Raw genomic sequence first — 25349 nt, 5'->3', positions numbered from 1 at the left:
CCCACTCCAGACACCTTCCCTGGACACCATCACCCCCCTCCCCACTCCAGACACCTTCCCTGGACACCATCACCCCCCTCCCCACTCCAGACACCTTCCCTGGACACCATCACCCCCCTCCCCACTCCAGACACCTTCCCTGGACACCTTCACCCCCCTCCCCACTCCAGACACCTTCCCTGGACACCTTCACCCCCCTCCCCACCACGGACACCCTCCCTGGACACCATCACCCTTCCTCTCCACTCCGGACACCTTCACCCCCCCTCCCCATTCCAGACACCTTCACCCCCCTCTCCACCACGGACACCCCTCCCTGGACACCTTCACCCCCCTCTCCACCCTGGACACCTTCCCTGGACACCTTCACCCCCCTCTCCACCACGGACACCTTCCCTGGACACCTTCACCCCCCTCTCCACCACGGACACCTTCCCTGGACACCTTCACCCCCCCTCTCCACTCCAGACACCTTCCCTGGACACCTTCACCCCCCCTCTCCACTCCAGACACCTTCCCTGGACACCTTCACCCCCCCCTCCCCACTCCAGACACCTTCCCTGGACACCTTCACCCCCCTCCCCACTCCAGACACCTTCCCTGGACACCTTCACCCCCCTCCCCACTCCAGACACGTCCGAAATTCCGAGCTTAGATCATCCACTTGAACGCATCTCCAAAGAATAGCGTTCTATTTCTCCCGTATTAAAACGGTATTGAGAGAGACTGTAAGGATTACGTCTCGTTCCGTCCTTTAAAGAAAGGACACCCACGGAGATCACCTCGCTCGACGGAGGACACGACGGCCCTGCTCAACCCCACTGGACACGCACCGCCATCACCTTACAACTGCAGAAAGGCCGCTCCAGAACCTCTTTTCTTCCTTTCATCAACCGTGGACAAAGCGGTTCCAAGTGAGGCTTAACTAGGTCTGGGCAGTTAGATATAGAGAGTGTGTTTAATAACTGAGTTATTATCATGAAACGGTGATAATATTTTGCTTGGTGTTTGACCACTGTGTCTTAGATTTTACCAGAGTAAAATCTCTTTTGTTCTCCTTATTTGTGCCGCTGTGTCCCGGGTGTTTATCTGTGAGCTCCCACGTCATAACCGGGTAATAGACTCACTATAAGAAAGACTAGTGTGAACGCCGTCTGATACAAATCCGGCCACTAGCTTCTGGTACGCGACGTAAACTGTGCTCTGAGTTGTGGTGAGCTCCAGTCCGAGATTGAGCTGTCGAGGTGCGTTGTTTTCTCTCGCTCTCTCGCCTTTACACACACACCTTTCAGTAAACGCACACACATAGAGACCTGTGGCTTTCCAGACGCTGCTGAAACATCATGTTCTGTGTCCGCCATCACGTGACCACGCGTGGTCGCTACCATTTTGTCTGTCTCTGTCTGTCTGTCCCCCCCCCCTTTCTCTCTCTCTCTCTCTCTCTCACACACACACACACACACACACACACACACACACACACACACACACACACACACACACACACACACACACACACACACACATGTGCCACGCTTGTTTGTTCTGTTTGTTAATTGTAGTTTGGCTTATGATGGTTGTTTGTTTGATTGAGTTTCATTGATTTACTTGATGTTGCTTTGTTAAATAAATTCTATTATATCTTAAAAAGTCGTTGTTTGTGATCACTGTGAATTTGCTTTGTGACTTAGGCTGGGTGAAAGGGCTTTGTGTTCGAATTTCACACCTTCGATTAAATACAGATTATTAATTATTAATGATATTGGTATTTAATTAAATAATTTGAGACTGATATTGGTAATATTTTGGTTGTTCCCTGTTTACAGGGTGGTGCCCCGAGGTTTATTAAACGCAGTTTAATAACAATTATTGATTTAGATTAATAATTAAATAAACTTAATTATTAATTTATTTTGACAATCAAATTTTACTTCATAAAACCCAACATAACCGTTGGTCAGGTATTCGCTCCTGAAAATTCCCAACACTGGTCTGCTGCACTACTCCATTTATTCTGTTTACTATGTTTACATTTTGGTAGCTATTTGTGTCACTATGTAGTAATAATGAATACTGTTCTTCATTTGTATGTTTTTGAATCAATATATAACCTATACATGGACTAATTATGCATAAAACCTTGCACAAGTTAAGATCATTTCATTAATTTTGCTCATATAAAACCATGTTTTAGTTCATGTTTGTCAAATAAGTAACACAATATAAACTTAGCAATAAAATGAGGTGCTCAATGAAGTTCGGTAGATTTGTTGAAATTAAAAAGAGCATTCTGTTTTGTGTAGCGCTGCCCCCCCGTTGCTGTCATTATTTTTTCATTTTAAGAACCTCTCCATTATGTTTCCATTCAGATTCAGGCCCGGGGGGGGGGGGGGGAACGCAAGCTTTTGAATTCGACCTCCAGGGTGGAGTGAAACTGATACGGGGCGTATTGCAGCCATGTGAAGGAAACTGAGCGAACTCTCTGGCTGTGATGACCTCACCACACCTCCCCCCCATACATTTGGACATGCGCAGTAGTCCAGAACAAACATAAACAATAATGGCGGCAGATTCGCTTGTGCTATGTGCTTCAGCAGCTCGTTGTATAAACAGAACCTTGATATGATACATCGTGTGTCGCCGCCCAAAGAGCATCGAACACCTGCAGCAAATAGTTCAACCTTTACCCGAGCACAGGGCGACCATACGCAGCGTTTAGGTAAGACCTGGGAGAACTAGCTGCTAAACAGGATGTTGTGGAGGAAGTGGTTGTACTGGTGAGTGTCACATTGTAAAGTTCCACTGCCCACTACTGGCCGGGCGTGAGAACTACATTGTTTTCACTCAGGCAAGACCTGCCGTGTAGACGGTCTGTAATTCCAATCCGGACTTCAGTGTAGTCACCGAGCAGAGTTGAGACTTCTCCATAGATGTTAAACTAAATATTCTTCTCCTTCTCGCTATTACTCTCTTACTGCCCCATGGTTAAGAAACCCTGCTGTAGACCACCTGACCTGAACCCCCTTCATCAGAGCTGCTCGGTGTGGAGGACTCATGGTTATATTAACGTACAAAAAGCTTTGATTGGTTCCTTTAAACTGACGTGTTGTGAGTCTTTACGTCACAAACTGAAGGATAATGTCCACTGAAGTGAATTAGAAATACTTTAAATATTCCTGAGTGGTATCAGGTCTGTGGGGTCAACCTGACCACGTGACAGGCAGAGGATGACATCATCAGGACTCACCTGTTTCCTTCTTAGTTCTGTCCTTTAAGATGCACTCTGAAAGAAAAAACAAAAAATGTAAAGTTAGAGTGTTTGTGTGATGTTATTAGCATGACATAGATATGCTTCATGTTCAAACAATTAACATGGACAAGTGGTTAGTTTGAACTCCACATGTACACAGGCTTTAGTCCCTGAAGGTGGACCAGGTTCAAACCCGACCTGTGGCGTCTTTCCTCTCTCTCTCTGTCGCTCTAATTCCTCTGAGTCACACGTCACATCTCGTTGGTGCAGAAAATAAATCCAAATGAAATATTCAGATTTTAGTTTCACAGTTTGTTCTGAACAAACTGGACATGTGTTTGGATAATAAAAAAGATGAATGATTTAACATGGCTCATAGTGTAAAGTCATTTGAGGGCCCTGTACAGCAGACAGAGCTTCATCCATGAACTTGACCTGAGTCCATCTCAGGAAACATCAGCCCCATCTGTAAACACACTTTATTAGCATGTAGAGAAAACTAGAAAGGATCCTTCAAGATATGTGAATATTTATTCTAATACAGAGAAGATATCTTAAAGTCAAAGTGAACACTGTGAATCTGTCACTCAGATTTGATGAACTACATTTGGTAATGTAGGAGAAGTTTTAAAGAGCTCTGTGGACACCTGCTGGAGAAGCTCTGTACTGCACTTTGTCAAATATCTCCAAGTCAGTGTGAAAACCTTCCATGTGATCCAGCTGTTTGAAATCATTGAGGTGAACATCCTGCAAACATCAGTCAGAGTGTGAACTTGAACATGTTCCTCAGGCTGCTCATATTAAGCTGCACTGTTTAGTAAATATCCAACATGTGATTTATGACGACTTAAAGAAAAGTTCATCAGTGACTCTTAAACCCGTCATCTCACTAAACGTGTTTTTAACTGTTATTTTAAAAAACTCACCAACAACCAGCTCAATGGTGAACTCCTGAGGAGGCTGCAGATGAGGAAAAATACAGGTGTAGTTTCCACTGTCGGCCACCTTTGTCTTTGTGATCTTTATGGAGACGTTACCGTTCTTCAGCTCCTCGTTAAAATGTGACACTCGACCTTCAAACTGTTTGTCTTGACCATAAAGACCGTGACCGTAATATTCTCCTCCGTTGTAAAAGAACACCTCCTGACTGCCTTTCTTCCAGTCAAACAACTTGGTCTCCATGTTCTCCTTGGTGCTGGGGGAACACGGTAACACAGCATCACTGTCTTCTGTCACCTTCACTTGACCTGAAACACAAACATGAGAGTGAATCAGTTTGTTTCCATGAAATCAGTGACAGTAGCCTCAATGAATGAAGCATCAACATATCATTGGAAGAAACCGTCTGTCTCTTTCTCGTCTTTGTCCTCCTAAACGCAGACTGACCTCTGAGTTTCAGAGAGCGATCACTGACGACCTCATGGAGGTCACAACAGGCAGATCTTAAAAAAGAAAGACAGAGGGTGGTCGAGCTCGCCATTAATCAAAACCCTCATACAGAACCTCTAACTCATGTAATCTAGTCCAGGGTTTCCTAACCATGGGGTCAAGCGCCACCTGCAGGGCCGCGAGGGGATAATATGTTTGCATCTGTGGGCCGTAAGGGCCGTGATCGTTGGCCTGCAATATACTCTCCGACCACCAGAGGCAGTAACGCGCCAGTTAGAAGTAGGCCTACATGGCGAGAAGGAGAAGAATATTTAGCTTAACGTCTACGGAGAAGTCTCAACTCTGCTAGGTGACGACCCTGAGGCCCCGTTTCCACGGAGACGCTGTGACAGAAACGCATCGAAACGACCGCACTCCGGATTCAAACTACAGACCGTCTACAGGGCAGGTCTCTGAGTGAAAACCATGTAGTTCTCACGCCTGGCCAGTAGTGGGCAGTGGAACTTTACAACGCGACACGCGCGACACTCACCAGTACAACCACTTCCTCCACAACATCCTGTTTAGCAGCTAGTTCTCCCAGGTCTTAGCTAAATGCTGCGTATGGTCGCCCTGTGCTCGGGTAAAGGTTGGACTGTTTGCCGCAAGTATTCGTTGCTCTTTGGGCGGCGACACACACGATGCATCATATCAAGGTTCTGTTTTAATAGACGATACAACGCCAATAGCTGCTGAAGCACATAGCCGCCGCCATTGTTGTTTGTTGTCGACTACTACACATGTCCAAATGTTTTGTCTTACTGTCACAGCGTCTCCGTGGAAACGGGGCCTGAATCTGAATGGAAACGTGATGGAGAAGTTCTTAAAACGAAAAAATAATGACAGCAACGGGGGGCAGCGCTACACAAAACAGAATGCTCTTTTTAATTTCAACAAATCTCCCTAACTTCATTGAGCACCTCATTTTATTGCTTTTGTTGCTAAGTTTATATTGTGTTACTTATTAGACAAACATGAACTAAAACATGGTTTTATATGAGCAAAATTAATTAAATCTTAACTTGTGCAAGGTTTTATGCATAATTAGCCCATGTATAGGTTATATATTGATTCAAAAACATACAAATGAAGAACAGGATTCATTATTACAACATAGTGACACAAATAGCTATTAAATAAAAATGACCGCAAAAGTTAGATCAGAACCATTCACTCGATTGGGCCCCAGACGACCTTGCCCTGAAAATGTTGGGCCCCAAGGTCAAAAAGGTTAAGAAACCCTGCACTAGTCCATGTTGGTTCTGTTGTTTTGATTTTGTTCTGTTCATGTTGTCTTCTCTGTGTCTTCATTCACTTCCTGTCCCCGTCAAAATAAACTCTGGGCGTCTGATCCGCCTCATGGAGCAGCAGAAACAGGCTCCACCTGTCCAGCTGCTGAAGTGAACATCAGCTTCACACTCAATGCTCCAATATTTGATCATGTGGCCCTGTACTGATCCTCTGTCTGTGGACACTAAAGTCCCTTTCTAACTGTCCTCCCCTCATCAGCCTCAGTGAAGCACAGTCTGTCCCTTTAAAGACAAAGACAACACACCGCTCCAGCTCCTATAGTGCCTTCAATACATTTCTACCTGCTTCTAGTCCAGGCACATCTCTGCCCCTCCATATCTAACCTGTGTTGATCTTATGGCATTTTGAACCTCCACTTGAAGAGGTTCCTTTTCCTGTATGTCTTTGAAGAAGTATTTCACTGGCTTCACACTCTGTAGTTTATGCTGTGCTTAAAAGAATGTAATATTATATAGGATATATATTATCTTTTATTAGTTTATAAAACAGCAAGATTAGATTAGATAGATTTTTTCACATTAATAGTCTGAAATAATAAACATAAAAAGTATGGGGGCGGGGTCGCCGGAGGCGCAGCGGCAGTGCGCGCGAACCCACGTATTGAGGCTCAGTCCTCGCGCGCGGGCGGCCCGGGTTCGCGTCCGGCCTGTGGCCCATCTCCCGCATGACTCTCCCCCCTTCCGACTCTATCCACTTTCCTCCCTCTATAATAAAGGCATAAAAACGCCAAAAATAAATCTTTAAAAAAAAAGACTGTGGGGGCGCAGATGGTCGAACCAACGAGAACTTGAACCCTGCTCACTGTAAAATAATAATAATCATGTGTTTTGAAGCTGGTTCTGACAATCAGAAGAATAGAAACAGTCTGTAAATATTTGTAGAAATAGGCTTCGTTAAATTGATATATATATCTATCTTTTTAATTCATGCTCGGCCTCGCGCGGCTCACACAGGTGTGGTCCGCGAGCTCTGCTCTACAGTTTGAATCCACTGCAGGTTAAAAGAGGAAGACAAAAGTCCGTTTGATTTGAAGACAGGCTGGTGTGAGGCCTGCAGTTTGAACCTTCAGTTTCTGTCCTCACTCACCAAACACTGAAAGTCTTTAGAGACGTGTTTGTCCCGGAAGCAGGGACAACATCACATCAACTCAATAAAGAACTTATTTTAAATAAGTATTAGTCTGTCATTAATGTTGACTTTATTAACAGCTCGGCTTCAGGAAACAGACAGACAAACAACCGGAAGTCAAAGGAGCCGTTATGTGTTGTCTTACCGTTAGCAGACGTTAGGACACAGAAGAGAGACACGAAGAGAAGACGCTGCATTGTTGATTCTCACTTTGTATATTTTTAAAGACTCGTATTCTGTCTGCGTATGAACATCTACTGAACTTAGTTTCGTTTTCAACGTCATTGGTTTTTGGTGCATTCAAGTGTTGTCTGTTACATCGGAAAAAAACGTTTCTGAGTTGTAAAATACTCATGAACACCTGCTTCAACTCGTTCTTACAAGCACGTTGGTTTATTCTGTGATAATATCCACCTCCATGTAAATAACATCTCCACCGTCCTGCACCGAAACAACCTTAAATGAAAAGAGACAATTTAAACAAATCCTATTTTCAATTCGAGTTCTTTCTTTCTTTCTTTCTTTTAACAAATTGTGTAATGTGAGTCTTGCAGGGGCGGATCTAGATGGGTGGTGGTTAGGGTTAGGGCAAATGTCACCCATGAATGAGGCCTTGCCACCCGGAATCACCCGTTAGACGGTATAAAACGCAATTAAAAGTGAAGCTCCGATTTACGAGTGCTCGTGAACGCAGCTCAAAGACGCTCCCCTCATCTTTGTTTCTCTGCAGCGATCAGACAGCCGCTCCTCTCTTTAACATGCTCACTGAATCTGAAGGCTCACATATTCACATCTTTACTGTTCAGTATTTTATTACATGTAAATAAATAATAATAATAATATAATATAATATATAACCCTAACCCTAATATAATAATAATAATTACATCTCTGATTTGAAGACTATTTCTTCACTTTTACTGAGAAAGGAGAATAAAACAGACTCTGACTGTCTGTTCCTCCTCCTCGCTCTGACTTTGGTATTTTTTAACGTCAGTTTCCTTTTGAACTCTGTCAGATGTGTTGATGACGTCACTTTGGGCGGCGTCCGAAGCCTCGCAGCGCGAGCGCGAGCGCGAGCTGATGATTGTAACGGAAATGAGAATAAACTGTGACAGTTCTTCAAAATGCATCTTCTCTTATGGGACGCAGATTTTAAAGTTGCACACACTACAACTAACATCTGTGTTCACAATGTGAACGCTTGATGTCTAAATGTCATTTTTTATTCACATTTAGAGAAACATTAATGAACTTTGTCAGAGTTATTGTGGTTTTGAAAGATGTGTATCTGACTGTAAAAATGCTTTGTTTCAAAGTTGCTCTCCTTGTGATGTCACAGAGGGATCTTGGTAAAATCAATGACGGAGCGGAAGTTCTCCTTCATGTTTGTTTATATGTTGTTATTTAAGTTCTCCTTCATGTTTGTTTATATGTTGTTATTTAAGTTCTCCTTAATGTTTGTTTATATGTTGTTATTTACACCTGTAGACTCTAAACTGGAGAAAGGTTGATCAGGCCTTTACACTCTGGTTCATTGGTTGTTGAATGTTTGTAGTTTTAACCACGCATGCGCTGTGCCTCTTTAGATGAGAGCATCTTGTAACACCCTTTGTTGACCAGCAGAGGGCGCCTGTGTTACTGATAAACTCAGGAAGTAAAGTTTGTGTGAAATGGTTGCTTTATCTAGGGAGCTCATTTCTGCCATTTTCTATTTTTGCCCTCTAATATTCCTGCCTGATAACTTCCTATAATAATTATAAGGAGTTTATTTATGTTAGAAATGAACGTTTGCTTTTTTGTTCCAGACTAAATATAAAACTGGATGTCAGTTAATAAACAGTGTTGGACCAACAACATCTCATTTCCTCTGGATCCTGACTGATACAGCATCCTGTTAGACTGTGAATCTGAAATCTGATGATTTATTAAAGTTTCAAACACGCTCATATGATGGATGCCGACCTTATTTTAAAAACTTTATTTCCTTTTTCTTAATTCATATTTTATATTTAGCAGAAATAAAACACACATCACAAATCAACAAAGTCTTAAACAACGAAAACACAATCTCAATAAAGAGACAACACACACACACACACACAGACACGCACACACACACACACAGACACACACACACACACACAGACACACACACACACACACACACAGACACACACACACACACACACACACACACACACACACACTCCATCAAACTCTTCTCTTATTTCTTTAAACATTTTAGTTAAGGAGGAAAAGCTGCTTCAGTCTGAAGTTTTATTTCTTAGCGCACATTGTTCTTCCTCTTTTTCTCTTTTCTATCAATGCTTCTGTTTTCTAGTTTGATCATAAACTAATAAATACTCTATTGATCCCTGGGAGGTTTACCTCTTTCCCCCCGCTAGGGTTAGGGATAGGCTTACCCTAACCCTAAGACCATGTTCATTTTAGATATTAAGATCATTTAAATCCATAAAGTCTCTGCAGAGACCAGTGACCTTCCACCCACAGCTGCTGCTGGTGGCCTCATGGGTCCACATGGGTCCACATGGGTCCACATGATCGGGAGGTGCACAAGGTTCCTGGAGGGTGCTGACGGCCCGGCCTCACAGTGGGGTTGTGGGTACGATGCTGAGGGTGGCTGGCTGTTCTCTCACCAGAACAGAGCCCCCCCATTATAAAGACGACTCCCCATCACATGTATAATAATATAATAATATGATCCTGTTGTTTATTATGGATGAATAAGACTCAGGAGTCGTCTTCAGTCTGAACCTTTCCCATCATCTCTCACTGATTCATGTTTTTCTTTGTGTGGATGAATTAAGACTTCAGTCAAACTACAACGATACACAAGATGGAGTACTGTTAGTTTACGCCACCAGAGGGCGCCACATTATCAAGAACAGGAGTAACCAGACCCGATCACTTCTAGAGAAGGCTTCAGACAGAGGTCAGAGGTCAGAGGTCAGAGGGGAAACGCTCAAACTCAACACTGTGTGTCTTTATTCTGAGCTGAAGTTTGAAGAAGTCCTGATATAGAATCAAAGTACATTCAGCAGCGTGGTCCAAACTCAGGTCCAGGGACCCCCGAGGGTCCTTAAATCCCGTCCGTACACAAAGCAAACAAACAAGCACAGTATTCAAACTCTTTTCAATGATGAAGAACTGATCAGTCTTTGAAACCGTTTGGATCAGATCTCTATTTAAACTAATAAATCCTTTAAAGGTGGAGCGAGTTGAACTTCCTAAATCTAAAAATAAAACAAAGTGAAATAAAAGGCTTTAAGAAGATAAATGCGTTCACGCTGTTCTTGGCCTGTTAGCCAGTCGACACGTGGCAGAGAGCTTGTTTTGACTTCTGATAACGTTGGGATAGACGAAACCTCCACATCGTTTTGATCATTCGTTCTTAGAGTCGGCTTACAGTACGACGGGAGTCCCTGAGGATCAGATTCTGATTGGCCGGTCTCGGGCTCAGGCACAGAGTCTAAACCTCTACAGGAAGGGGGGGGGGTCACACCGGGAGCCTTCATCAGTACCGACACATTTAATACTCACACAACAAGCGAGACAATGAGGGAACAAGGAGACCCAGGTGAGGGCGATCAGGGGCGGGGCTTACACACCCGGCAGGAACGAGAGGAGGAGGATCAAAGGTCAATACAGAACATGACCTGACGTCTGACTTTTTGGTAAAACATTGAATGTAAAAATGTCAAATGAAATACTAAGTGGTCAGAAATACAGAAGAGTTTAGCAGCTCGCTCAGGAATCATCTCTGAGATTAAATGAAAACAAACTAACTTTTAAAACATCTGGAGATCGACTGTGAATCAGTCCGCCCTCGACCTGTCGACTGTTTGTTCTCTACAGATTAACGCCTGACGTCGTGTTCGGGGCCTCTATAGCAAGCCCCAAGTGGACACTTGAGGAACTGCAGGTTTCTGGTTTCTGATGGAGCTCGTCCATATTTTATGGTTTAAAAAGGCTCAACAGCACTTAAAAATAAACTGTTGGTTTTGGCTTTGCTAGCTCGCTAACTAGCCAGCAGGCAGATTGAATTTAAGGCTGAAGCAGACAGCCTCTGTACATTCTTATGTATATCCGTGTGTGTGTGTGTGTGTGTGTTATATAACATCCTGTGCTCCCAGGCGGGCGGCGGTCCTGGACACTTGCTGCATTGTCAGCAGCTCGCTCTCCCGCAGCTTCTGCTCATATCTGCAGGGACGGACGCTGCCGAGCCAAAGACAACAAGCAGGAGGTCGACAGACGTTACATTTATTTAAACAGAAATCATCCTAATCCTCCGTCCACACAGCTCCACTCGTCTGCCACACTTAACCAAACAGCTGAGCTCCTGACCTGTTTGTACTGTAAACCATTCAAACACTGAGAGAAAGGTCTGGAAACATGATCAATCATGCTCGGCTGTGGTGTCGGCCATGATGTTTCTCAGGTGAAAGGATGATTTGTAGGGTTTTCATGACATCTGATACTCTGCAAACCGTTTCAGTCTGACATTTTTACATCAGAGATTTACGCTTCAGTCTCTTATAAATTATATTTTTCTAACCAGGAACCCAGATTGAAAAAATATAAATGTGCCAGGGGAGGCTAAACGCTGCAGCTACAAATCATCCCCAGATGACGTGCTGAAGTGTTTTATGGTTCTGCCTTCAAACTGAGAGGTTATTTTTAGCGAGCTTCACCGTCTGTGTGTTAAAAGGAAACCTGATGTTTGATCCTGTTTGACAGTCGCTCAAAGGTTAGCATCATTATAAATGTTTCATCTTAAAGTCAGTGAAGGTCATCTCAAAAGTCTCAGACGCTCTTTGTTCTCATCAGATGAAACGCCCTCCTCCTCCTGCAGCTTTCATTTAGTCGGCACACGTTCAGGTGTTCCTCCTGAAGTCTTTATTATGCTTCTGATTAGTGACGGAGAACATGACTGCCTGAAAAACACATTGAAGTAAACACTGCTCCCACGTTGTTTCCTTTATTAAGTAAGAGAACAGAAACTCTTTTCAAATCATCAAACATGGAAACCCCCAGCACATCAAACACCTTTCACCTGGTCCTGAAGGATTTCAGGATCCATGTCAGGTTTTCTCACATTTATAAATTTGAAGAAAAAAAGCAATCTGACACATTTTATCAATATATTGTTGTGTTCGATCACATTATTTATTTTTTTTAAATCCTGACCTTGTCAGATGAGCTCATCTCAGCGTGCGCAGACGGAGCTGAACAGACGGCACTAAATCTCTGCATCCGTCTGAAGAGCTGAAGTAAACCTCTGACGTCTCCGTGTCCTCAGCTGACCTGCTCACCTGACATTGAACTCCTCGGATAATTGAGGTCGTCTCTGTCGGAGCGTTTGCTGAAACATTTCCCCGACCCGCTGACTGCAGCTGTGGAAAGGTCACGCTGCAGGGATCACAGCGAGACTGTTTAATGAGATGATTCCATATAGAAATAATACTGACTGGATCCAGAAGTCCTCAGCGCACCTGAAAGGTCACTGAAACTTTAAAGACAGATTCGACATCGTGTGGAGCCACGTGGGTTTGATCTGCTGACGTTTGGAGGTTTCTTGGAATGAGAGGAATTTTGTTTGTGCTGCTAAAAAACAATAAAACAAGTATTTTAAAATGTTTAACAGCAACGACTCTCCACAGACGTTTCTTGCCAGTGTTTCCTCCGAGGGAGCCCTCTGTGTCGGGAGCGGTGGAGGGCTGTGGCTGCCTGGGCGCCGTCCTGCGGTGTCTGGGTGGAGGTCAGGGGTCTCGGCCCCGCCTCCCCTGGGCACCCTGTGATGGTGCCCCTGATGGCCGCGGCCGACCTGCCGCTCTCGATGCAGACGGCTCCTCTTTGGCGTTTACTTACCTGGTTCATCCGTACTCAGCCTTCTGTCCATATCATTGATGCTGGTGTGTGTGCATGTGTGTGTATGGGTTTAGGTCTGCGCATGTGTGTTGGAGCGTGGGGTGACTGTGAGTATGACTGTGAGTGTGATACTGTCTGTATGCGTGGGGGATGGGGGGAGGGTGGGAATGATTTTAATGTGATTTTAATGTGATGTTAACATGTAAAGCACTTTGTGCTACTTTTAAAAGTATGAAAAGCGCTTTATAAATAAAGTTTGATTTGATTTGATACCCTTCTCAGTGAGCACTGAGTCCATCAGTATGAACTCATCCATTCATACACATTCACACACTGATGGTAGAGGCTGCTGCAGAGTAAAGAGTCCATCAGTATGAACTCATCCATTCATACACATTCACACACTGATGGTAGAGGCTGCTGCAGAGTCCATGTGATTACTTAATGTGAATCCAGGTTCATGTTTGAACAGGTGAGTTTCTCTTTAATGTAAAATCAGTCAGATGGATCGTTGTGAAACGGTTCTACAGAAACATCAAAGTTGGAAATGTGGACCTCAAAGAGCCGCCGCGAACAGTGTCGGATTAAGAAGAAATCTGTGAAGAAGATCAGCAGGTGGTCACCTCACACACACATCCATCCACATGTATACACACACACACACACACCGCACACACTCACACACAGCAGGTGCGATGGTTAGTCTGTTGGCCCTTTAGCTCGGTCACATACATTTATTTGGCCCTTTAGTGAGGTCAGATCAGATCGCATCAGGGCGGTCATGTGAGCTAAATCTCCTGCAGACAAACAGGGTGTGTGTCAGAGTGTGTGTGTGTGTGTGTGTGTGTGTGTGTATTTTCTGTGCGTGTTTGTGTTTCATTGGTAAGAAAGTAATCAGGTTGGATTCAGCAGCTGTTCCTGGTTGCACAGACAAATCAAAAACAGGCTCCAAATGTAGATTACATCCATCAGTTCAGAGGTCATTTAGAAGCGTGGCAGGAAGCTTCATACTCACAGAGCATATCGTCAGCGCCACATCAAGATCACACAAGAACTACAAGATCACAGAGAACTACAAGATCACAGGAAGAACTACAAGATCACAGGAAGAACTACAAGATCACAGAGAACTACAAGATCACAGAGAACTACAAGATCACAGAGAACTACAAGATCACAGGAAGAACTACAAGATCACAGGAAGAACTACAAGATCACAGAGAACTACAAGATCACAGAGAACTACAAGATCACAGGAAGAACTACAAGATCACAGGAAGAACTACAAGATCATAGAAGAACTACAAGATCACAGGAAGAACTACAAGATCACAGGAAGAACTACAAGATCACAGGAAGAACTACAAGATCACAGGAAGAACTACAAGATCACAGGAAGAACTACAAGATCACAGGAAGAACTACAAGATCACAGAAGAACTACAAGATCACACAGCAGGGTTAGCCTCTGAGTTAGCCACTATTGCTATTGACAGATTTTCAAATGAATGATGACAAGCTCTATAAATAAGAAATAATGACGACATTTAATGATGAGATGTGTTCGATTGGTTTTGAATTATCTGACAGTCTTGTGGAGAACTGTTACATGTCGTTATTGCTGCTTAATAAACTTGTCCCACCTCGGCCAGTTTAAATATTTGAAAGCAAACACGGCCTGGTTTGTTCTGGACCGACGCTGCACACAGACCACCTGTAACACTCCCTCACAGCCAGGATGTTTAAGAGCTCTTTTTAAAGGTGGACTTTAATGACTTACACTCAGTCATATTTACACTTCAACAACCTCACACCTTTTATCTTTTACCAGAGGGGCCTCTCTGCATGATGTAACACTTAAACAACACAAGAGACACAACAGAGGCTGTTACACTTAATAAAGGTAAAGTCTCATTTCCTCTTCTTCAGGTGAAATCAGTGTCCTCGCTCCTCTTCATCATGTGTGTGAAGTGTGTTGTTGTAAATCCACTCTGATCCTGTATCTGATCATGTCTATAAACCCCTCTATTTCAGCCCTGCTCAGAACAGGCTGTTTCTGTGTCTGTAGCTTTAAATATGTAAATGAGCTGTGTCTGGCCACGCCCCCTCTCTGGAAGGCCTCGGGTGTACTCGGTGCTTCCTGGCTCCATGTCCTATTGTTTACGGTGAGAAGGCAGACTCAGAGGGCAGAACAAACACCTAGCTGTGGGAGTGTCACCCACCTGGGGGAGGGGCTACTGCCCTTTGTGATGTCATGAAGGGAACATCTCCAAACGGCCTGTTTGAGCAGGCAGAAGACGGAGAGGATGGACTTTTCTCATCATTGGGGGGTTTGGAGACAGACACATGGGGAAGAGGAGTTTAAATAATATCAGATGAGGACGAGGTCAGAGAGAGTCAACCTGGAGTGTAGAAATGTTCAACTTCACGTGAAAACGTCTAAAGATGAAAGTGCTACAGAAACACTGTGACAGGTTAATAAAGTTTGCAGGTCTGCCTTTAAAAAGAAGAAAAACAACAACTCAAGTTTCCAGCTGTATGAAAGTGACTGTGGAGTGAGCGTGCTCAGTGAGTCAGGCTCTGCAGGATCCACAGTAATAAACTGCTGAGAGGTCGTACCCTCCACACAGGCACCTCCTGGCAGGCCTCCCTGACTCCTCTGAGCCCTCTGCTGGCCTCAAACCCCCCCCCCCCCCCCCCCCCCCCCCCTCCTGCAGCCTCCAGTCTCTCCTTTCCGTCCTCTCCCCCACCACCAGCCCAGACCCCGGTGCTTCTTCCTCTCTTCTCAGAGTCACTTTTCATCCTGCTAAAAAACGTTTCCTCTCCTGAAATGTAAAACTTCTCCTGCTGCGCTCTCACATCGGCTCCTTCTGACGGGAAATCACTTCAAGGTGGGAGGAGAGACTCCGGATCAGGACACAGTTCACACATGAAGCTCTTCTAGCAAAGGAGAGACTCCGGATCAGGACACGTTTCACACATGAAGCTCTTCTAGCAAAGGAGAGACTCCGGATCAGGACACGTTTCACACATGAAGCTCTTCTAGCAAATATCCTCAAAGTTCTTCAGGTGTTTTCTGCACGTCTGACCTGTGACCTCTCCCCTGCGCTCTCAGGGTTATTTTTAGAACATTTGTTTTTATGTCATTCTTCATCCAGACTCAGACAAATGATATTAAATGTGTGTGTGTGTGTGTGTGTGTGTGTTTGCTATAAGAGGCTGTGATATGTGATGTGTTCGACCTCTTCACGGTAACGAGCTGCACAATCCTTTCAGAGTGAACTTCCTCTAACACTGAGCTGAAACATCCCGACACTGCAGAGCTACTTCCCAGCTGGTGAGCAGTAAACACAACACTTCTGTGTGTGTGTGTGTGTGTGTGTGTGTGTGTGTGTGTGTGTGTGTGTGTGTGTGTGTGTGTGTGAGTGTGTGTGTGTGTGTGTGTGTGTGCCCTCAGCTCTGCCTCTGTGTTTGTACAACAAGAAAAATCTGCTTCTTTGTTAAGCTGTTTGTCCACTTGTAAGTGTGTGGATGTGTGTGTGTGTGTGTGTGTGTGTATGTGTGTGTGTGTATGTGTGTGTGTGTGTGTGTGTGTGTGTGTGTGTGTGTGTGCGTCTTCCTTGGGGTCGAGTGGCATTGAGTTCACAGGTTGGCATTAGAATGTGAAGGTCAGTGAGCTCCTCTGCAGGTCAACAATCATTAAAACACACATGTTACAACACACACACACACACACACACACACACACACACAGAGGGGGCGGGGTCTCCTGAAGAAAAACATGACGTAAAAGAACAACAAGGAAGTAGTGTACGAAGGTTTTTAGTTTGTGAACATGTGAGTAACCTGAGAGTCTATGAACCCACAAAATCTGAAATGAATCCATCCCGTCCTTTGTTTGTGGTGTTTAAGTCTTAACACACAGAGAACAATGCTCTGTTTCCCCTTGTGATGTCACAGTGGGACTCTGGTAGTGCAATCTCCTCCCATGGACCCCACCTCCAGACTAGAGAGAAGCTTTAAAGCAGGTCTGTCGTTTTTATTCTCTCTACAGAGGAGTGATGTCTACTGGGTAAACTCAGGGGGCGGAGCTTATTGCATTTAAAGAGACACACACAGGAAACAGAGCGTTCAGAGAGAGCTGGTTTCTAACAGGGTCACAAACCTCCTCTGCTGCCTGATTCATGTTATATTTAGACCGAAGCTCAGAAACACAGATGTTTCATTCAGAGAACTTCTGTTTGAAAAGATGAAAAAAGGATATTTCTCCTTTAAAGTGACATTCTGAGCCTTTAAATGACGTTTCTTAAAAACTGATCTCAGATAAGCTCGATGGATTTAATGTAACCTTGAATTATATTTGCCAGTGAGACAAGGATCTGTTCTCATGCAGCGGTCCACATGCTTTCAGCTGCAGCAGCACTCTGGGTGATATAAATGTCACGGAAACATCTGTGTGCCAGACAACATGTGAACCCCTCAGCAGAGGAAGCACACACACACACACACACACACACACACACACACACACACACACACACACACACACACACACACACTGCTTTACAGGTGCAGAGGAGTCAAACTGTTCCTCCAGACCTCCTTCATCATCCTCATCGTCCTCATGCCAGCAGCGACCCACCTGTCGACTCACTTGTACGCTTTGCTAACACACGTCGGCGGGATTTCCACACGCAGGTGAGTGTGCGCGCGGAGGCTGTTTGAGACTTGTCTGACTGTTTGATGATGACGGAGGATTCTCGCCGTTCGCTCGTAAAACGCTCTTCACGCCGCGATACGAGGCGCTTCATGTCTGCGGAGGCTCGTAAATTCTTCCTGCTCACCATCCCGCTCCACGCATGACCCCGAGTCCACGGGCTTCTGGGGTAACTTCCTGTGAGGTGCACACACACACACACACACACACACACACACACTGATGTCCTGGATCGTCAGGGAAACATCCGCTCACACACACACTCATGCATAAGATCCTCTGACGAGCTGTTAGACAAACACACACACACACACACACACACACATCAAATACACCCTGTTATTATATAAGCAGGACAACACACACACACACACACACACACACACACACACACAGAGCAGCAGGAATGTACATCTGTATTTGTTCTTGTCAGGGCTGGATCGGGGCTGTTTGTGTGTCGTGTGTGTGTGTGTGTATGTGTGTGTGTGTGTGTGTGTGTGTGTGTGTGTGTGTGTGTGTGTGCAGGCTGATCCGGGAGGACTCAAACTGTCTGCAAGACGGATCGGATGCACAGAAGAAGAAGAAATACATCCGCCCTGGTTACTGTTGCTATGTGCAAAAGTAAGAAGAAGGCTCCATGTAAGTGAATCTGTGAGTCTTTAAACTGGGGTGTGTAGGGGGGGCGTGTCCAGACCTCTTTGGACCTGGGTGACCCACTTCGTCAAAGACTCGGCTGATAAAATAACTCTCATTTCATTTATTTACATACGTGTGTGTGTGTGTGTGTGTGTGTGTGTGTGTGTGTGTGTGTGTGTGTGTGTGTGTGTGTGTGCAGAAAGTCTCTGAGTCGAGTGAGGTGGCAGCTCATCGGGCTCAGGCACTCTGATTAAGCCCCGCCCACTACCGACACATGAACCTGCAACACGAGAGCGTCCCAAGAGAGCGTCCCAGGAGGTCAGACCAGCGTGCTCACACACACACACACACACACACACACACACACACACACACACACACACACACACACACACACACTCTTCATGGTTACCTGTGCTCTCCCACCTGCAGGTATAATCTCTATTAGCCATCATTAGCATTCCTCCCATAGTTCCCATAGTTCCCATGACGATTAGCATTCTGCTCATTTTTCTACACGTGGGCCCCGGACAGGAAGATTCCTGACTGACAGCTGCTGTCGCCGCCGCTCGCCGCTCAACAGATGTGAGACGACGAGGATGAAGACGAGGCCTCGTCTTCTTCTTGTCGTCTGACGGCGAGCTGATAACGGGCGCAGACGTCTCCGCTCGTCTGTCATCGTCCATGTTTCTGTCCTCTCCTCTGGTTTCCTTCTCATTGTTCATTTCATGACTTGAACTTTCTCTCCTTCTATTTTACATTCAGTCTTTGTGACCCCTGCTGACCTTCACCTCTCCCGCCGTCTGTGTTTCCAGTCTCCGCTCCGTCCTCCTCCCTTCCTCCTGAGTCTCTCCTGTTTGTCCCCCCGCTGTCCGTCCATCACAGTGATGTGGAGGTGATGATGTCCAGGAGGAGGGGACGCTGGTGTAGCAGAGCACACTTGGACAGTAGGCTCCTTTATCCCACTGTAACACACAAAGAGGAGCCAGAGAGAGCGGGGCCCCTCGACCACACGCCGCAGGATGTGAGCGCTGACGGACCCGAGGGGTTCCCGTGTGCTTCTCCTCCCAGGACTCAAAACCTTCTGCTCAACATCATCAACCTTCATCCTGTTCTTCACCTCAGTGAGTGAAGCTGATCCTCCTCTTCACCTCTTCAGCTTCCATCGTTTCCTCCTCAGACTCCCGTCGGCCTCCCGGCTGCAGCGCCATCAAACACCTCCGAGACACCTCCGAGTGTCCAGAGGCATCATTGACCTTTGACCTGAAGCCAGCGATGCTAACCAATGCATCACTGCATTAAGCCTTGTTTATACTCCTGCGTCGCGGCGACGGCGTTGACCTGACGCATTCATCGTGCTGCGTCGAGGGAACGCACTGCTCTGCAATTCAGCGCCAAGCCGCTAGGGGGCAGTGGTGATGAAGGAGACGTCTGTGGAGGACGTCTGTCCGAGGACGAAACGGGTGAATTTAACTTCCAGGAATGACGTTCTGAGTGGACCAATCATAGTCCTTGCAGTTCGCGTGGAGTCAGGATTTTTTGGCGGTGCTCGTAGGCGTCCACGTTGACCGTGTAGCTACGGCGTCGACGCGACGGAGAAGTATCAATCAGGCTTTAGCAGGTTTGACGACGCAGAGCGTGAATCAAGACGCTGATCTGATAGAAGAGCTCGGATTCATCGGCTGATGATGAAGGTCACACAGTGATGATGAAGGTCACACGGTGATCAAGGTCACACGGTGATCAAGGTCACACGGTGATGAAGGTCACACGGTGATGAAGGTCACACGGTGATCAAGGTCACACGGTGCATGCAGCTTTAACGCTGCCAGATGTTTCACCTCAACTCTGCTAACAGACGGCGTGCGCTCTCGTTTTCAGAGCGCCGCTGGACCGCTCAAGGTCCGAGACAAACGAGTCTCCGCTGGGAGTACAGACTCAGGATGTTAATACGATGTCATGTTGTATCAACACACACACATGTATACAGGGAATGTGTGTGTGTGTGTGTGTGTGTGTGTGTGTGTGTGTGTTTGCTCACACCAAACACACAGACAGGCCTCTGTTCAGTCAGGAGATTCAAACCAGCAACTCTTCAGTTATTGGGAGAAAATGTCTGACTTGTCTCCCCCGGTCTTTAATTCAAGCCGTTTTTTAGGCTCCGCCCACAGGACGCACATGGCTGTTCTTGGACAGAGGGGAGGTGTGTTCCTGTGGACGGAGAAGAATGGACCCTTTCATTCCCGGGGAGCGACGGAGGGAAGGACAGAGGGAAGGAAAGAGGGAAGGACGGAGGGAAGGACGGAGGGAAGGACAGAGGGAAGGAAAGAGGGAAGGACGGAGGGAAGGAAAGAGGGAAGGACGGAGGGAAGGAAAGAGGGAAGGACGGAGGGAAGGAAAGAGGGAAGGACAGAGGGAAGGACAGAGGGAAGGACGGAGGGAAGGACGGAAGGAAGGACAGAGGGAAGGACAGAGGGAAGGACGGAGGGAAGGACAGAGGGAAGGACAGAGGGAAGGACGGAGGGAAGGACAGAGGGAAGGACGGAGGGAAGGACGGAGGGAAGGACAGAGGGAAGGACGGAGGGAAGGACAGAGGGAAGGACAGAGGGAAGGACGGAGGGAAGGATGGAGGGAAGGACAGAGGGAAGGACGGAGGGAAGGAGGGAAGGAAGGACGGAGGGAAGGATGGAGGGAAGGACAGAGGGAAGGACAGAGGGAAGGACGGAGGGAAGGAGGGAAGGACGGAGGGAAGGACAGAGGGAAGGACGGAGGGAAGGACGGAGGGAAGGACAGAGGGAAGGACAGAGGGAAGGACAGAGGGAAGGACAGAGGGAAGGACGGAGGGAAGGAGCAGGTGTGATTGGGAGAGCAAAGTGAACAATGAGCTCTCCTCCTCTTCTGAGAGGCCTGATAGGAGGGAGTGGATTCACCTGTGTCACCTGCAGCACAGCTGTTTCTGCTGCTCCTTCAGCTCAGGGATCGAGGCTAGACATGAAGAATCTGAACAGGAACAAGTCATCATTGGTCGTACTATCATACTTATTGTGGATTCATGTTGATGTTGGAGTGGACAGGAAGGTGAGCCAGAGCAACCGTTCTCAATGTGACAACCATTCACTGTTGTTACTCCTAGCCTGCTAGCCTCTTTTCCTTTTATTTCAATTCCAACCTCTTGGTAGGACCGGATTATTTCACCGCTAAGAAGGCACCGGGGAACGTTCCTTAGTAGTCCATTTTCACCACGGCAGAGCCACGCCATTAAAGTCCACCGTCACATAAACAACACACGTACAAAAAGAAAGAAGTCCCATTGTGGACATCAAGCTAATCTTGGATCCTTCACTCTTTATTTCAGGTAGAGCTCCTCATAGCAACATGGACAGAGACTTGATTTCCTTCCTTAACATGGAGCTCTTGTTACTACTGATAAGAATGTAGTGATACTAATGACTTTCATTGATATCAAATAATAAGGTCACTCTCATGTTTAGTTTTCTGGGCTGCATTGTTGTGCTAGCAGGAAATGATCTCAAAAGGCTTCTATGAGCTTCAGATAATCAGTGAGTACAGTCTGTTCTTCTTCTTTTCTCTCCTCCCTCACTTAAACAGGAAGGGGAGGAGCCAGCGCGTCCACGTGAACATGACGTAGATACGACTCAGGCAGCGTCACAGACAACTCGCCTGTCACTCCTTGTAGACAGTCATGACTCCCAGATATGTTCAGAGCATATCCTGGATTTCTGCTGTGTCAAATGTGACCTAATCTTCCTTTAACAGTTCACATTATAGGGACATGATGTTGAATGATGGCCATCTTCAACATGTCCTTTAAACATATTCCAGATGTTCTTGTGGGAATGTTCCCTGCTAGTTGGGCTCTTACTTCCTGTTGTTTGATTGAACCTCATTTTCACGCTTTCGTTCAGTAATAGAAGCAAAGAAAACAGATTTTATTTTCATGCTCCCTGCTCGAGCTGACGCATCACAACACCGCTGCTCGCTACCCGCTCTTTGTGGGGGAGGAGTCAGACGAGTGTGACAGTGACACTGACCCTACCATTGAATATCAGCTTGAAATAAAGCTGAGCTGTAGAAGGTCAAGCTGTGTGCCAGTCTTTTAGAAGTGCATGAATATTGTGATTGGAGGTGGAGTTGGTAGCAACAGGCTTCAAGGGGCAGCAGCTCAAATCTCACCTCGGGCACCAAGTGGGTTTGGGCCGGCTCTGGTAAGTCGTTATGTGACGGGCCTTTAAATGTGTTCCACTTTGCTTGTTCAAAGTAAACTGGATGAAAAGATATAAATTGCTAAAGGAACTAGCAATGCCTTTTCCCACCTGCTAACCAAATCAGCCTCCGATGATGCAAAATGAGGATTTTTTTGTGTCATTGGAGGCTCCTTTTAAGACAAAGAGATAAGAAGCTTTCCTGTCTCAGTGCAAAATGAGGCTGGATGCACAACCATTAAAAACTACTACAAAATACAATCATGTTTCTAATGATACAAGGCTTAATGCATATGGGTGAAGTATCCCTTTAAAAGACGACAACGGCCAGAGTCTAAAGAAAAAACACAAGCACCAGATCTGTCTCTGTGAGAAACACACACACATACACAACTATAAGGAGTGCAGTGATGTCACAGGAAGCAGAGATGTTTGAGTGACAGGAGAAGAGAGGACGTGTTGATGATGTGAAACATGTGTAGCATAACTTCTATTGCAGAGTAGCATCTCTAGTGCTTGTTTGGATTGTTTATAATGTGCCAACATGACATGCTCAACCTTTGAACTTTGAAAGATACGTGGTATGATGAGGATGTAAATTCAGAGACGTGCAGAAAATGACGTACAGAGAGAGAGAGACAGAAGCTCAGTGTGTCAGTCTCAGCTCGTGCAAATCTTTGGCCACAAACTGAACATCTAACTGGTCTCTCTCTTCTCTGTACAGCCAAAGGTCGCCTCAGATCTCCAATTGATTTTGCAAATCCTGTACTGCACAGAGAACACTTCAATCCTTATTGGATGCTTGTGGGTATCATAACCTCTGCTCTCGTTGGATTTCTCTAACAGTTGAAATGTTTCATAAAGCACTCTGTAAGTGGGTCAGTAAATATCATGAACAACTTGCCAATTTACAAAATACAATCAAAAAAATATAGCAATCAAGAATGTCTATTGTATGTTAGAACAGTGTTTTTATAAAGAAAGCAAAACAAACAGGTTGAAAACAACTTGAAAACTGAACTGCCAAGTGGAGCCTCAGTTCGATTTCTTCAAATAATGAGTTGATTGGATTGACAACACCTGTGAAGCTAACCTGAAAACAATGATTGATTAATGGTGAAGGGAGAACACAGAGGGAATGACAAACAAAAAAACAAACAAAAAACAGGGAAAAACAAAACAAACACACGTGGGAAGACACACAGACCAAAACATGACGCAAACTGAACAACAACATGGTTTTTCTCTTGTGTGAACTACCAAGTGGAGCCTCAGAGTTCCATTCCAGGGAAATCTTTTACCACAAACTGAACAACTAAATGGTTTCTCTACTGTGTGAACTGCCATGCAGGACTTTGAATCTTCATTTCATGCAAGTCTTTTACTACACACTTGACCATCATATGGTTTCTCTCCTGTGTGAACTGCCATAATGGACTTCAGATCTCCATTTTGTGCAAACATTTTACTACAAACTGGACAACTAAATGGTTTCTCTCCTGTGTGAACTGCCAAGTGTCCCCTCAGCTGTCCTTTTAGCGCAGATGTTTTCCCACAAACTGAACAACTAAATGGTTTTTCTCCCATGTGAACTACCAAGTGGAGCCTCAGAGTTGCATTCCAGGGAAATCTTTTACCACAAACTGAACAACTAAATGGTTTCTCTCCTGTGTGAACTGCCAAGTGTCCCCTCAGCTGTCCTTTTATTGCAGATGTTTTACCACAAACTGAACAACTAAATCGTTTCCCTCCTATGTGAACTGCCATGTGGGACTTTGAATCTTCATTTCATGCAAATCTTTTACAACACACTTGACAACTAAATGGTTTCTCTCCTGTGTGAACTGCCATGTTGGACTTCAGATCTCCATTTTGTGCAAACATTTTACTACAAACTGGACAACTAAATGGTTTCTCTCCTGTGTGAATTGCAAAGTGTCCCCTCAGCTGTCCTTTTAGCGCAGATGTTTTCCCACAAACTGAACAACTAAATGGTTTTTCTCCCATGTGAACTACCAAGTGGAGCCTCAATTGCATTCCAGGGAAATCTTTTACCACAAACTGAACAACTAAATGGTTTCTCTCCTGTGTGAACTGCCAAGTGTCCCCTCAGCTGTCCTTTTAGCGCAGATGTTTTACCACAAACTGAACAACTAAATCGTTTCCCTCCTATGTGAACTGCCATGTGGGACTTTGAATCTTCATTTCATGCAAATCTTTTACAACACACTTGACAACTAAATGGTTTCTCTCCTGTGTGAACTGCCATGTTGGACTTCAGATCTCCATTTTGTGCAAACATTTTACTACAAACTGGACAACTAAATGGTTTCTCTCCTGTGTGAATTGCAAAGTGTCCCCTCAGCTGTCCTTTTAGCGCAGATGTTTTCCCACAAACTGAACAACTAAATGGTTTTTCTCCCATGTGAACTACCAAGTGGAGCCTCAGAGTTGCATTCCAGGGAAATCTTTTACCACAAACTGAACAACTAAATGGTTTCTCTCCTGTGTGAACTGCCAAGTGTCCCCTCAGCTGTCCTTTTATTGCAGATGTTTTACCACAAACTGAACAACTAAATCGTTTCCCTCCTATGTGAACTGCCATGTGGGACTTTGAATCTTCATTTCATGCAAATCTTTTACAACACACTTGACAACTAAATGGTTTCTCTCCTGTGTGAACTGCCATGTTGGACTTCAGATCTCCATTTTGTGCAAACATTTTACTACAAACTGGACAACTAAATGGTTTCTCTCCTGTGTG

The 25349-nt window shown here is 45.3% G+C and overlaps 2 protein-coding genes across 4 annotated transcripts in view; one reads left to right on the top strand and one right to left on the bottom strand.

Annotated features, from left to right (window-relative positions):
• The window catches only part of LOC306822718 (V-set domain containing T-cell activation inhibitor 1-like), a 217145-nt gene extending 209170 nt beyond the window's left edge, over positions 1 to 7975 (bottom strand). The window contains exons 1-3 of one of the 3 annotated variants that reach the window (XM_079341896.1): positions 7263 to 7972; positions 4177 to 4497; positions 3248 to 3283 (exon numbers count right to left, since the gene is read on the bottom strand). In XM_079341896.1, the coding sequence (XP_079198022.1) occupies positions 3248 to 3283; positions 4177 to 4497; positions 7263 to 7314 (409 nt within the window). In that variant the 5' untranslated portion in view covers positions 7315 to 7972. Of the gene's footprint in view, positions 1 to 3247; positions 3284 to 4176; positions 4498 to 7262 lie in introns of all 3 variants that reach the window. The other 2 variants (XM_079341898.1, XM_079341899.1) reach the window with 2 other exon arrangements.
• LOC306822700 (uncharacterized protein) overlaps positions 1 to 25349 on the top strand; it is a 223317-nt gene that overhangs the window by 131170 nt on the left and 66798 nt on the right. The gene's annotated exons all lie outside the window — the stretch shown is intronic.

Source organism: Symphodus melops, assembly GCF_947650265.1.
Source record: "Symphodus melops genome assembly, chromosome: 4".
NCBI classification, from domain to species: Eukaryota; Metazoa; Chordata; class Actinopteri; order Labriformes; family Labridae; genus Symphodus; species Symphodus melops.
The sequence above is the reverse complement of the archived record's forward strand: the minus strand, read 5'-3'. Positions and strand labels throughout refer to the sequence as shown.